This window comes from Falco biarmicus, chromosome 13 (genome assembly GCF_023638135.1).
Source record: "Falco biarmicus isolate bFalBia1 chromosome 13, bFalBia1.pri, whole genome shotgun sequence".
NCBI lineage: Eukaryota > Metazoa > Chordata > Aves > Falconiformes > Falconidae > Falco > Falco biarmicus.
The window spans coordinates 25,012,284-25,026,688 of record NC_079300.1 but is presented as its reverse complement, the minus strand read 5'-3'; the positions used below and the strand labels follow the sequence as shown (position 1 = coordinate 25,026,688).

At 42.1% G+C, this 14,405-nt stretch overlaps 1 protein-coding gene across 1 annotated transcript in view; it reads right to left on the bottom strand.

The window, feature by feature from the left end:
- The window catches only part of AMER3 (APC membrane recruitment protein 3), a 41,871-nt gene extending 27,750 nt beyond the window's left edge, over window positions 1-14,121 (bottom strand). Inside the window, exons 1-2 of the mRNA XM_056359028.1 lie at window positions 14,016-14,121; window positions 3,912-6,972 (exon numbers count right to left, since the gene is read on the bottom strand). Coding sequence (XP_056215003.1) covers window positions 3,916-6,951 — 3,036 coding nt within the window. The 5' untranslated portion in view covers window positions 6,952-6,972; window positions 14,016-14,121 and the 3' untranslated portion in view covers window positions 3,912-3,915. The remainder of the gene's footprint in view (window positions 1-3,911; window positions 6,973-14,015) is intronic.
- Window positions 14,122-14,405: the final 284 nt, after the last annotated feature.

Genomic DNA, 14,405 nt, shown 5'->3' with positions numbered 1-14,405 from the left:
CTTTTATCTACAGCTGCCCTATCTATTATGGCAATCCCTCTTTGATTGACAGTTATCTTTTTTTTTTTCTGACCTGAGGGCAAGCTTATTGCAATGTGTTCCTTTTAGTGCTATCACTGAAACACATTCAAAAGCTTCAACTGGTGTATAATGTAGTGCTTCAGCATTTGAATTAAGTGAGCACATATTGCTGGGAGCACACGTGTTTTTTGTTGCTCTGCCACGTCTACCAGTTAAGGGAAGATGCAGTTCAAACCCTGGTAGAAATGGCTCAGTGGTCTGAAATGCTGTTGTTTGCAGGGAGTGCTTTGTTCTACCTGTGTCTGGTTGCTATGACATGCAGTGTTGTTGTCTGTCCAGTCACTTCCAGAGAGATTTTAATGGCCAGAAAAAGACATCCCAATGTGGTGCTCTACAACAGTGTTCCCTTGTTGATGAAAAGAGTTTTCTGCTGGAAAATATCTAGTCCAAAAGCACAAAGTTCTGCAGCTTGGTTTCTATGGTCCATGAATATACAAATCCCATATTCAGGGGATGGACTGCATTTGCTTCCCAAGTCCTAGACTTTCAATACTGAAGAATGAAAATTATGCCTTTCATTGCACTTCCTACTGGTAATTTCCACCTTCTGTATCCTCATGTAAGGACGCCATTTGCCTCTGGGGTACCTTTACCATCAGGGATCAAATTCCTGGTAAGCTCAGATATGAGGCATTTGCAAATTTTTCTCTAAAATGCCAGGGAAGGGAGAAACAGAACTGGAGCTGGGACTGGCACTTCTTCTACCTTTCTTCACCAGAGGTGTGCCTCTGCGTTCAGCAGGGTAGAGAAGCACCAGAGACCAGGCATGGCTCGGGGGAACCACGCACACTAGTTGGAGCAGAGAAGATGGGCTCATTTGTTACTGTGGGTGCTGGGACATCTGGAGATGGGGGTGACAAAACCTGGAGATTTGAATGGCTTTTGATATCAGCTTTTCCTCTGCCCCATGATAAATGGTAAGAAAGTTGACATTTTCCTTCCCAGCTCCTCCAGGTCAGGCCTGGGAGCCCATGGGAAGAGCAGGGGCTGCATTGGAGCTGCTTATGCAGCATTGGTTCTGAGGGACGAAGCAGAACACCTCTAGATCTGTCACTTCTCTCACAGCTCCCAAGTGTGGTATTTTAAAACAGTGACCTTTGGAGCATTCTTCATGTATAAGTTCTTGGGATTTGCACAGTCATGTCCAGTGTAGGAGTATTTCTTGATGATGTCTGTCTCCATAGAGACAGAGTGATACCATGTTTGTATTTTGCCTCTCTTACACTACCACCCCTGTGATTAAGGCAAAGATCCTGAGTCACTTTTGAAAAAACTAGTATTTCCGGCCAACCTGTAGGCCATCTGTTAATGTGGGCAGGCAAGAAGATGCTGGGTAGGAAAACACAGTCACATGGCTGTGTTTGTATCTGTCACCATAGCTGTTTAACTATGTTAAATGCCATTTTAATTATAGTCAAAAATGTTTTTCTGTAAGAAATTAAACAGCAAGCCTGTAGTGAAATAATTCCTTGAAACGAGAGCATTCCCCCAAGTCATTTTATGAATATGCAAATCCAATCTATATTTTAAAATGCCATTAATTTTACTGTTACAGAAACTGCTATCCAAAATCAGCAGATCCCTTTTGGAAAACAAAAAAGTGAACTGTCTTCTCTCTGCGGCTCAGGTGCTAGCATGTGAACTGTGCCACATTCCTGACACTGCAAGGTACTGCAGGTCAGTGCTGACACACGGTGGCATACAGCAGCTGCCATTTAATACAATGCAGCAGAAAGTGCCCCAAATCCAGTAATGTCTGCTTGTGGTACGTCTTGTACAATACAAAGATACAGTCTATTACCACTTCTGACAGTCATGGCAGCTATGACTCCCTTCTCTGTTTCTACTAGAAAATGACTCCTCAAAATTAGAATCCCTTTGCATTCCTAGCCTGTGAAGGCAGGGATATTTTTAACAATACCCTGTGGATTAATATTCACAACAAACTAAAAATAGCAGGCCAATGTATACACTGATCTGCTGTTCCTAAAAAGTTGTGCCTAGCACTGGTTTCATACATATACTAGCTGTGACCACAAACCTTTCCTTGATTTCAGAAATAATCTAAAAGATGCAAGTGGTTGTAACAACTATGCTGTGTCCTTCAGTGGCAAGTTCTGCCCAAAACTCTGGTGACATAAGAAGGTGTCTTGCTAGTCGGCATTGTTTGCAACAAAAATGGGAAAAACCAAAAGCACTTTGTTCATTAGAGGAAAACCTAATTCACTGATGAGCTGTAACTAGACGATGTGTTAGTAAAGAGTATTGAAGACTGACAGTCTCTGGCCCTTAAATTCACGCAGACCCCTGAAAAATAACCCTCCCTGCAATGGGAGACTTGCTAGTGGGAAAGGGCACTTTCACAAAGATGTAAATATCAAAATGGGTGGCTGAATCTCCCAAGACTTGGAAATGTAAGGGTGGTTTTGCCTAATGCAGAGAGAAACACTGTCCTTTTTAGTTTGTGCAGCTTGGGAAGCCTTTAGAGATGACCAGAAAGCAGTCGCACTGCTCTGAGCAACAAGAGCCAAGTGTTGTGATGGCTGGGTCCTCTGTTCAGTAATGACCTGTTCCTTAATTCTCTATCCTGGCCCTTGCTGCACCCTCCTCTCCATCTACCACAACCTCCAAAGGCTCCCTCTCAGAGCACCACGGCTGGGCAGAGTCCAGCCTATCTGTCACATCTGGCAGGGCATGTTATAGAGAAATTACAAAAGTTTTATGTGACAGATTCCTCTCAGCAACTGGACAACAGAGGATTTCCCAGCTGGCACAGAATCGGAGCAGTCTGTACAGATAGTACCTGCTCTGGCCTAAAGCCTTGTGTGACAGGCAAATTTGAACCAGTCTGTGTACTTGATCAGCTTTTTCTGTTTTACAGCAGAAGTGTTTCTCACCCTATGTCAGACACCAAATTCTGGATCTCCCTATACTATGTAAATGTGGCTCAAGAATTTTCAGAATTTTGAGGTGCAGCACAGACCCTATAATCCCTCTGTTGAGAAGCCTGTCAAGCCTTGCGTGCATGTGCATGTGCATGTGCCTTGGCTTCAGCTCTTTCTCTACCACAGCACAGTTTGGCCAGAGACCAGCTGCACCTGCTGGAGAGGGACTTCAGGCTTGCAAGAAGGAAGAACACCCTTTTGGCACGCGTAGCAGCAGCAGCACAGTATTATGGGCTTTCCCTTGTGCTTAAGGGCACACCATACGTATGCAACTGCAGAACAGGGTACGTCTGTCTGCCCTGTGACTTAACATTGCAGATCGCTGGCTTTCTTGTGTGACCCTCTGTGTAGCAGCTCACCCATCAGGACTGCAGTAGAGACCTCTGTCTAATATCCAGTTACCAGTCCAGAGGGGAAGCAGGGCATAATTTTTATGCTATCATTATGTAGCAAGAGGATTTCATGACCTGGTAGTAAAGAATGTGAGCTGAATACTGCTCAGTCTGTGGCCAGGCAGCCATTTCCACTGTGTTGCTCCAAACACGGCAGATCCTGAACTGGGAGAAGGAAAAAATTTCCCTGCTTCAGCTGATATGAAAACTGCTGTACCTGGGTGGAAGACGGGGCTTCATCTTTTGCATGGGAATTGTAAGACCCAGTGAATGTGGTACCTGCTATATGTGGCTCCTGGTTTGGGCAATCGTGTAATTTAAAATCTGATTACTTTTAACTACCATGCTGAAGTGAAGGTTAAGATCAATGAAAGTGGAAAACTGAGAAACCCTGAGTATATATCAGACTTGTCTGCTGTAAGGGTCCCTCTCTGAAAAGGAAACAGATGTTACTTATTTCACATTTAATTTCAGACTTCCCATAATCACTCACCTTCTCAATGCCGGTGTGTTACTGGTAGTTCTTCCCTGTCACTGCTGTGTCCGGGGTTGCTGCCTGCCTCTGGGTGAGGGGACAGGGCGCTCCCTCCAGCCAGACCCCTGCAGGGCGTCTCTGCATAACTCCATGGCCCTGAGCTGCACTGCTTGGCCTCCTTAGGCTGCAGCGAGTCAACTAGGGAGTCAGTGGTGCTGTCTGCGGCTTGTGAAAAAGTAGCAGGTATGTCTGAGCAGACGGAGTTAAAGAGAGGTAAAAATGTTGGTCTGCTAAGAGCTGTAGCAGGGGCAGAGTCACTTGAACTGAGATCAAATGTGAAGTCTTTTAAATAGGAAAGCGCTTGATTATTTAGATGGGCATATTTGAAATTTAACTTGCTTCTAGAGACCTCCTCTAGGATTTTTGCTTTTCTTTTCTCATCTTCAGAGAAAATTTGCTCCCCATTTTGCTTCAAATGATATAGACTGCTGGACTGGAAACTTGTCTCATAGTTATATTGGTTTGTGCTAGGAATACTGGAGTATTCTGGATTTTGGGCAATACAGTTGCATTCATTGTGCAACGATAACTTGTTTTTGTACTGAGACATTTTACGAATTATATTATTCATTTCATACCCAATGCATTTGTCTTCCAAGTGCTTGTTTTCATAGCTGATTTTTAGTGATGCCACTTGTGTTACACAGTGCTCTAAGAGCTGCACTATGTTAGTGCTGCTCTCCATTGGTGTGGGGCTGATGTAGCTCTGGAAGCGTCTGAGAGTAAGAGGCTGCAGTGGTTTGTCACAGGAAATAGAGAGAGAGTGATACATTGATTTATTTCTGTCCTCCCTCTCGAGGGGATCCAGGAGTGAGGTCGCAGCAGTCTTATAGGAGTAACACGATTCTACTTCGTGATTATCATCTAACGAAGGGGTTTCAGAGCATTGAGAGCCACTCTCCTTGTTCAGCTTTTCTGGCAGTGGGTTTTTATCTCCAGATGTCTCACATCCTTCTGAAATTGTTGCCTTCTCATTTTCATTTGAAGATGTCTGCAGATTGTCTCCATTAGCCTGTGATTGTGATGCATAACTTGATGCTGCGATGGCTTCCACAGTCTCAGGCACTGTAGATGAATCCTTGTGGTGACTCTCTTCCCTTTCCTGGAAATCCAGGTTAGATGTGTTATGGCAAGAGTCAAGGCTGTGGTCTCTTTCGGTAACATTTACTGAAGAGGCCTGGGTTGCATGTTTGCTTTTCTCCAAAGATGCACATAGGTTAAATGTATTAGATTCTTCCTTGCTTGGTTTCTCCTGCTGAGATTCCATGCTCCCTTTCTGCTCTGGACTAGGGCTGGGCAAGACTGATGAATCATTAGACTTTTCTGGCTGTGACTGGGGACTCTGAAGAGAGTCAGGGGAAGAAACCAGTCCCGCGTGTTTTCGCAGCCAGTTTATTATCCCCATGGTCAGTGAAAGCTCAGTATCGCAAAGCTTTAGCAAACATTCTTTGCCTTTCCATGTGCTGTGGAAGAAACCCTGGCTGATAATGTCTAGAGCTGGTTGGGAAGCCATGTTCTCCTCAGCTCCAACACGAAAGCTGTAAATGGACAGAGGGATTTCAATGGCTTGTTCTGAAATGCTTTCAGATGTGCACAAGTCATCGTCTAGGACTGGGTTTATTTTGACTTCGTTTGGGTCATAGAAGAGCTCATAAAGAGCATCTCCGCTGTAGCTGTCTCTTGGAAATCTACCTGGGACCCCAGGGGTCTGAGCCTCTTTCATTTCATCATCTTGTCCAGGAGAGAATGAATCATAGTAGCCTTCATCACTTGTGGATGTGGATTCTTGGTTGTCACTTTTCGGTGTTCCTGTTTCTGTGGAGCTCTCCTTGGAATTGTCACCGTCCTTATCAGGTGACGCTTGGGGGTCTTTCACAGATGCAGCAGCTGGGCTTCTATCCTTTTCCATGTCAGGACCAGGTATCTTCGGTAACTTCTTGTCAAACAGAGCACTCTGATGTAGCATCACTGATTTGTTGATGTTGTCCCAAAACTTTGCAAATTCAACAGTCTCATTCTGGCCAGGAGAGGCCAGCTGCTCGACACCTCCTTGAAAAGAGCCCATGACGGGGCTGTCTTTGTGCTTGCTTCGTCTCAGCAGAACTTCTTTGCTGTTCTCCAGCTCCAGGTGAGCAGAGCTCTCATCAGCAAAGATTTCCCCACAGCCAGTGAGAGAGTCAAAGCTCTTCAGTGAGGCGACATCTTCACACAGGGTGTTGCAGCAGTCATAGGAAGAGTCAGACTGCAGTTCACTGTCTGAGCAGTCTTGTGACAAGCTGTCACCTGCAAACGTTTCTCCACTTTTAAAAAGATACTTTGCAAGACGCCCAGGAAACTCACTCTTGCAGCCTGGAGAGGACAGATTCTTGTCCTTCTCAACCAGGAACGTGAGGCTGTCTGGTTTATTTTTTTTAATATGAAATATATCTCTGAGCCCTTTCTTGGATCTCTTGAGGGAGATCCTCTTCCTGGGAATGGTTTTTGCAACAGCTGGTACAAAAGGCATCTGTGGCACAAAGTTCCTGTAATCGATCATCTGACTGCTGCATGCAGACTGGCTGGGACTGACCACACACTCTTTCTTGCTGCTGGAGCTGGACATCCCTGAAAAACTGATGCTGTTGACAAGTCGACCCTTACCCTTTCCAGAAAAACCTTCCTCACAAGTCCTGCTGCTGGGGCTGCAGTGCTCCGTTTTGTCTGCCTCAGCAACACAGTCATGGGTTTTACTCTTCCTTACAAGTTTGTAGGAGGATCCGGATGTTTTTTCCAGACTGTGGTCACCAGCTCCATTCCTTGCTGCTCTGGTAGGAAATCTGTAGTTCTTGTGCGTGGCCAAATATGCCAGCTGGACTTCAGGTACGCTTTGGTTTTCCTCCAGAGCCACTTTTTTGTCTTTCCCTGTATCATCTTTGTTGATAGGAACTGCATGCACTGGTGACACTTTCTCATGTTGCACACTGGATTTTATGAAGGTCTTTCCTCTCTTGAGTTCCATACTGCTTCTTCACATCTGTTTCTGTCAAGAAAACAGCAGAACAAAAATACGGTGAGGGTGGTGACTAGCACTTGTAAACTTTGAAAACAACTAGGGAACAAAGGGATGGATGTTGAGCATTATAGGACTGGTTTTGTTTGTCACCAGAAATTTCCATCACTGACTCATGGTATTGCATGAGAAACAGATCAAGTGAAACGGAAGGTAAGTTGGCAATGGCTGGAAGATCCAGCAAGGAGAAGACAGTACACATTATGGATTGGTAGCTGAGGCTCAGAGAACATTTTGTCTGTTAGAAAAGAGGGGGGGTGGATTTAGGATTATGACTTTAGGATGGCTTTTAACAAGAGAGAGGTTCTTTTCCGAAAGTAGAAGGGGCATCCATGAAAAGCAATGCCAGAGGAACTGTTAAGATATGCAAGTGTCTGCATCAGGGAGGCAACAATTCATAAATCTGTACTTTTGAGGAGAATGAAGAGCTCAAGGTGGGAAATGTCCTGAGAAAATGGATCAAATATTTGACACATGATGCTCCTTTATATTAAAATAATCCTTACCTGTGAATAGAAAATCCATAAATCTCGGTACTACCCTGGAAAGCATGCTTAAACTGAATTACTGTTTTTGCTTCCTCCTGAGCATAATGTGTCATTTTCTGCACTACTACTTTTATTGGAAAAAGTAAAAAATGCCACATTGAAAATCACTGTTGTTTTTGAGATAAATGTCATTTCCAATTTACAAAGACCAATGTAGCATGCTAAGGCATTGCCACATAGAATCTGCATTGTGCATTGATTAGCTGTTTCTAAAAATACTCCATTACCTGTATCAGTGCCAATTTTGGACTCTGCTATATCGTTTAGTATTGGATCTGGTTTATGTTTTCATAAATCTAATTAGTCATTAATTATTTTAGCCATGACACTTTCAATTTTCCAGCAGTTATTTCATAGACATATCCGATCTTTTCCCATCTTGTATCAACTTGAATATTGAGTAAGTCAGTGGAGTTACATAAAGGTAGGTCAGGAAAGAAGCAAGCAGTTCTTAAAAGCTGTTCGAGAAACGAGATTTTTACTGGATGGGAAGCAGGACAAGATGTCCAAGTCCTGTTCTTGAAAGAATGTGCTTGCATCTTTCCTTAATGAAACCTCAGTTCATGAATTATCTCATTTTAAATTGTTTACATGCAACTAAACCACTTAGAGCCATTGAACTCTGCAACACACACAAAGAACACAGTGCTATCTCTAGCACTCCTTGACAAACTATGTAGCAGCTCTGATGAAATGAAAAATTACCAATACTCCCTTGACAACAACCTCAGATAAAACCAGTGGATCCAGACCTGCGCCCAGTACAAAGACAGCCAGGGAGATTTTAAATTCAGCACTCAGCCTAGCCTTTGTACACTCTTAAAGTACAACTTAGAGCAGTCTTTAGCCTACCTTGAACTGTAATAGCTGTCAGTAGCCTCCAGAGGCTTTCCAGTAGCCAGGGCTTGCTGGGAACAGCAGCTCTCTGACCAACACCTCACAGGATCTGGGTCTGTGTATCTGGGAGTTGTGTCAACTGCAGCACTTCTCCAGCAGGCTGATCAGTGACAGCCCATTTCTCATAGGAGCTGCAAACTAGCAGGTGATTAGCAATATTTACAGCTAAATGTAGGTCAGTGACAAAAGGTAAAAATGTAGGGGTAAAATGTGAATATTCAACATGAAGAGAGTATACATGGTGGGTGGTGATAGATGGAGGTCTATCAGTATGATTGAGATGTTGGCACATTTATTTGATTTGGGGCTGCATGTGAGTATTGCAGAGCATTCTTAATGAAAGCCAGTAAACATTTTACTACACTGTCAGGTATCTGGAGTTCACTGATGCTGCAGGAAACTTGTTTTGCATATTTAGAAATAGGTCACTGGGACACGATTACAATCCTCTTCTGAAAAGTGAGGTGTGATTGAGAAGAAATTCAGCACACAGAGCTCCAGCGGAGTTGTGACAACGATCAGGAGCAGGTGACACAAGATCAGTTATTAATATCCCCAAAATAAAGTGTCTGACATCTCAGTCCTTTTGCAATTGTAGAAGTAGGTACTGTGTCCCTGTGGGAAGTCCTGCTGCTGAGAAGCTCCTTAGGGGTCTGTGACATTGCAAGTGCTAGCGCTACAACAATGTTATGTAGGGCTCTTTGGAGTCCTACAGCTGTTTCTGCCCATTCTGAGTATTAAGCAAGGGTCATTTTTGTAGGAAATTACATACTTGGAAAGTTCTTCTCTCAATACATTAAAAAGGCTTTTAGAGGTGGATTCATTTTATTGCCAAGTATGAAACTTATTAAAGCTAAGAATTCAGGATGTCGTTAGGTAATCTTTTGGATAAAGAAGTCTTTGATACGAATTGTATCTCCTTGATAAGAAACACAATGGACTACTGGTTTGATAACTGGGTCTAGAAACTTTCAGGTTTTTCATCTTTTTCTTTATAGATTAGATGAATAGTTTTAACATGAAAGCCCAAATGGCCTGAATAACTGAGAAAATATGTAGTACAATAATGTAAGATACACCGATGGTAGCTTGTTCTACCTTTTCAGTTTCCTTTGATGAGGAAAAAATAAGTTAGGAGTTGGTTTGTTGTTTTTTTGAGGGGTTTTTTAGAGATCTGCTATATGTATAATCACCAATTTTGTATTCTAATTGTTTAATGTCTCTATTTAATCCCATATATTATTTTTCTCATTTCCCCCCAGGATTCATGCCAGACTAATTAGTATCTAGTTCATTGTGTCATCCTGCTTATTCTGTTTTAACACTGGCACAACTTCAGGAATCTTCCCCATAAAAAATATTATTAAAAATGAATGCCAAGAAAGGGAAGATCTCCTCAGTCAACTCTTTGAGGGCTTTTAAGGCCAGCCTACCAGTGTCTGCAGATTTTTTTAAATATTCATCTTGGATGATGTTTTGTAACTTCCCATACTATGAGTACCTCTTCATCCTCATATGATATAAATGATAATTAGCTTCTTTCCAAATATAGAACAGAAATATTTATGTGATGCTTCTCCCTTTCTATATCTATTAATACTTTTAGCATTTTTGGCTGTAATGAAGTGTACCATTATACTTTTTTCTCTCTCTCTGCAGGGACACAAGTTCTGTCTCTAACTGTGGAAGCTGTACCAGTGCAGTTAGAAACAGATTGAAGTGCTGTAAGGGAAAGTTACCCTCCAGTGGTTATGTAAAGCTAATAAAAATACTGTGAAAAATTATTCTAGGCATTTTAAAAATGGTACATCTTCTCTGGGATTTCTTGACCCATGCAGTGAGCTACACTATTGCCTGTCTCTGCTCTTTTTTAATTATTCTCCTCTTGGACTAAACTTGCAGTATCTCTCTTCTTCCACGAGGGATAAAGGGTATATAAGGGAGTGATTCCCACCTTTGCAAAAAATAATATATTTTGCAATTAAAAATCACTGTACAGAACAGAAACCTGTGGAAACTGGCAGTTGGTCTACTAAGGCTAGGTTGTTCTGCTCTCAACAGGCTCTGGATGTTTTCTTGGTTAATGTTACTTGACCTCTTTTTTTAATACCTGTGAAATTACTTATGGAACACATGTTTAAATAGATTACATCATTAAATCTTATACTGGCTACATTTTAATTGTCAATTACAACAATCTGCAGCCACATCCAGATTTCCCATCTACAGTAGACAGTACTTTTATCTGTCTTGATCATACCAGCTGCTCGTGTTTAGAATTTCACAAGTGTCTAAGCAGGCAATTAGGTCTGGATTTTGGGCTTATACTTATATAATGGAAGTAAGGTTTTTGTTTAAATTTGGATAATGTTGCTCATAAAATGCAGATACTTCATACTCAAACTTATACCGTCTGTGCAGGGGGTCTGATAGCCTTTTCATAAAAACAGAAGGTTTTACTGTGTCTGTGATTTATCTAAAACAAAGTTAAAGTTTTAGAATGGGAAGATGAACACATTCCTGTTGGCTGAGGAGATTGGTGTTAGGACAGTCAAAGCAATTGCTTATAGTTCTGGGTTATGAGGCCCTGAACAAGACTGAGTTAGGTAATTGTTCAAGTTAATAAGAGCCATATTCAGATGACATAAATTGTACCTAAGGCCAAGTAAACAGACAAGGAAGCCAAAGAGGGATGCAGTGGGGCTGAGTTGGATATTCGTTAGGAAGCAGGAGGAAGATGGGTGGAGGAGCAGGGAGCAGGATTCAAACTGCCCAGATATTGCCTCTGTCATGTGGGTCAGAGAAGAGAGGGGTCACGCTTGCCTCTGCCTGTGGCCCCCAGAGCTTTCTGCCAGGCTCAGCTGTCCACAGTTCTTCCTGTCTGGAGGAATGGGGAGAGCGTTGCTTTGGTTTTTGGGCTGGTGTCAAAATTATTAGCTTGTATCTTACTAGCTTATCTCACAGTGGAAGGGTTTGTTTAGGTTATCTTCAAAGAAAAGGTAAAATAGATTGTGCTTTAATGTGTCAGTAGCTAAAAGAGCAGTCTTCTTGTATGTAACTCTAGGAAGATCATCCTATTAGGAAAGCAGAAGTATCTGCTTCAGGGAGGGTTGCATGGATAGAAATAATAGTATTATGAAAAGGAAATGTAGATGAACTGTCTGGCTTCAGCAAGTTTGGCTCAAAATTACTTTTACTTAAGTAGGAAAAAAATATAATTAAGGTTCATCTGTTCCAAAATCTTATCAGCTGTCTGGCGTGGACACTTATTGCTTATTTGATGTGTAATGTATCTCTCTTGGAGATAGAAATAAGCAAAACTCAGAATACAGTCATTGTTTTGCAGGGAAGGTAGGAGCTCTCCTTCTGCTTCTTTAAATTCAATTATTCTGAAAATGTGCAGGTTGTGGAGATGGTACCTGACTGTCTCTTGCTAAGCAGAATTCTGCATGCCACTTGGAGTCTTTAATTTCACCTCCCTCCAAGTGTTTTCCTCTTATTAAATGAAAGAGTTGATAAACATTGTATACTCTTTCAGGTTTTTTTTTAATTTAAAAAGAAGGAAAAGGCTCTATTTGGACTGCTTTTATGTTTTAGGATACAAGTTTGGAGTAAGTCCAAAATCCTTTTTTCACAGGTGGCTTTGTGTCAATCAGACAAGATCCTGAGTATCAGAGTTACCTTTGAAAATACTATTCTTGCTTTCCAAACAAAAATGGTAGCATAATTCAGTTTCCTGAAAAATATTTATCTGGTTTAGGTGTTTGGACATGTACCATGCTTAAAATGGATGCACTTTAAGATGAAATGTTTTTAAGAATATTTCCTGAGAAATTGTATAATGGAAAAGGGAAAAAGAACGGAGCGCTCTAGGAGGCTCTCCCTTCCTGTGCCTGGTTAACCTCAGGAGGATTTTTGCTGGTTACCAGTTGGAAGTCCTACAATGCAAAAACAAGCAAGCATGAGGTGGTGAGAGCCACAGCTACTTTTAAAGTCAGTGGGTGATACTAATTTTTAATGCTTAAGATCTAATCAATTAGCAATGCATCAAGAACAGCTGGTGCTCCCAGTAAAGTGTGTGAGGAGAGGTATTTTTGGAATAAGACTGTTTATTTATAGTCAAAAACCTTAACTCTCTATCTCAGAACATAAAATTTAGTAATGGAAATACTTATTGATAATCATCAGCATATATTCCATTCTGTTAATTTGACTTTTAATTATAAAGCAATAAAATGCTTCCTTGCTGGAGGGTAGTGATATCCTGTCTGCAGGATATTACTGTTACACTGTTTCTCATAAGGAAATAAACATAACAGTTCTTATGGTGAAAACCAAAGAGGATTTTAAAGCAGGGCTCATCTTTCCACTTATAACTGATTGCCCTGCTAGTATCTCATCTCCATTAGAAAACAGAAAAGAACAGCGTGGAAAGGATGGAGGATGTAATCAGGGACAGTCATGATTCAGGAAACAGAAGAATGTTTATTTTTAAAGACGTGTGTGTGACACACAAACCTGCATTGAGATCATGCCTCTTATTAGGAATACGCTTCTCATCATCGGTAGTGGCTGTATCTTATCATTCCCCTTAATCATTTGCCTCTCTTGGGTAACCCGGGATGCCTAATTATTTGCATACACATTTAGGTCAGGCAATGGCTTTCTCACGGAGGACCAGCAAAAAGCACATCCGTGTGTTTTTCTTCAACCTTAATTCCACTGAGCACACAAAGTAAAATCTTCTACTCCCCAGCAGAATACTAGAAGGATGTGTAGCTAAATGCTTAATCTTATTAGCAATGTGTATAGGGAAGCCTGAACCTAGCTTTAAGCCCTGCCAACTGTTCCGTGGAGCTCAGGATTTTTCATAGTAAAATTACTGCGTTTCTACTCTGTTTCGATACTGTCCTGCTGTGTGCCAACAGGAGGGACCCCTGGGGCAACAGCAGCACCCACTGCTTCCCCCAGCCCTGCATGTGGCACCCACTGCTTCCCCCAGCCCCGCATGGGGCATGCGGCGTGCGGCAGGACAGAAGGAGACTGAGACCATGACAAAAGGAGGCTCCTTCTCTGACAAAACCTCTGCACCCCTCACTCAGCTTTCTTCTATACCTGAGGCTGAAAGAAATGTAACTGCTTGAAATGTTCCCAGTACACTGTGTAAAAGGGCAGCATAAACTCCTGCATAGGGAGCGATGGAGTCATGACTCTATTGCTAGGAGAAGGCAGCTGAGCAGAAATTTCCGCTGTGTACCTGAGAAGGAAACAGGGCATTTTTTACTTGCCCTGACCAGCAGCCTGTTGGTACCAGACAGTAAAGTGTTAATGCTGTCCGCTTTGGCTGTTTTCAGTAATTTATTGCTTTGAAAGAAGACAGGATGTGCATTTATATAAATACAAGCACATATTTGACAGATATATGGAAAAATAAGTAAAAAACAATGCTTCAAAACCGAGCAGTCATCCCAAAATAATATTCCCTTAGAGTCGCTGTGAGTGTCAGAGCAAAGGAAATGCCATTGCACCAGAGCAAACAATAAGGCAGATTACAAAAATCCTACTCACCATGTTTTATCACTGAGCAGAAATCCTCTGTCTCCTAGCCTTGCTACTGAGGCTGGTCTTTATCCAGAGGCTCCTGTGATGCTTTTCAGATTCTGAGGGGTTGGACCACTGCTGCTCTCCAGTGTTACTCTCCACCCCCTGTCTCTTCCTCCTCCTTCTTCCTTCACCCCACCCCCTCATTCCTCCTGCTTGTAGCTTTTTCGTACCTTTCATAGATTATAGGCTTTCACATGTAGGTTGATTTAGGAAAGATGCTTATTTCAGCCATCTGCTTGATGCCATGGAAATGCCTTCATTGCTAAGGAATAAAAGCCCAGAAGGTAAGCTCGGGAGTCCTGAGCCAGCATTTTGGTTCCTCTCTATATGACTGCTTATTAAATAAGGAGGAAC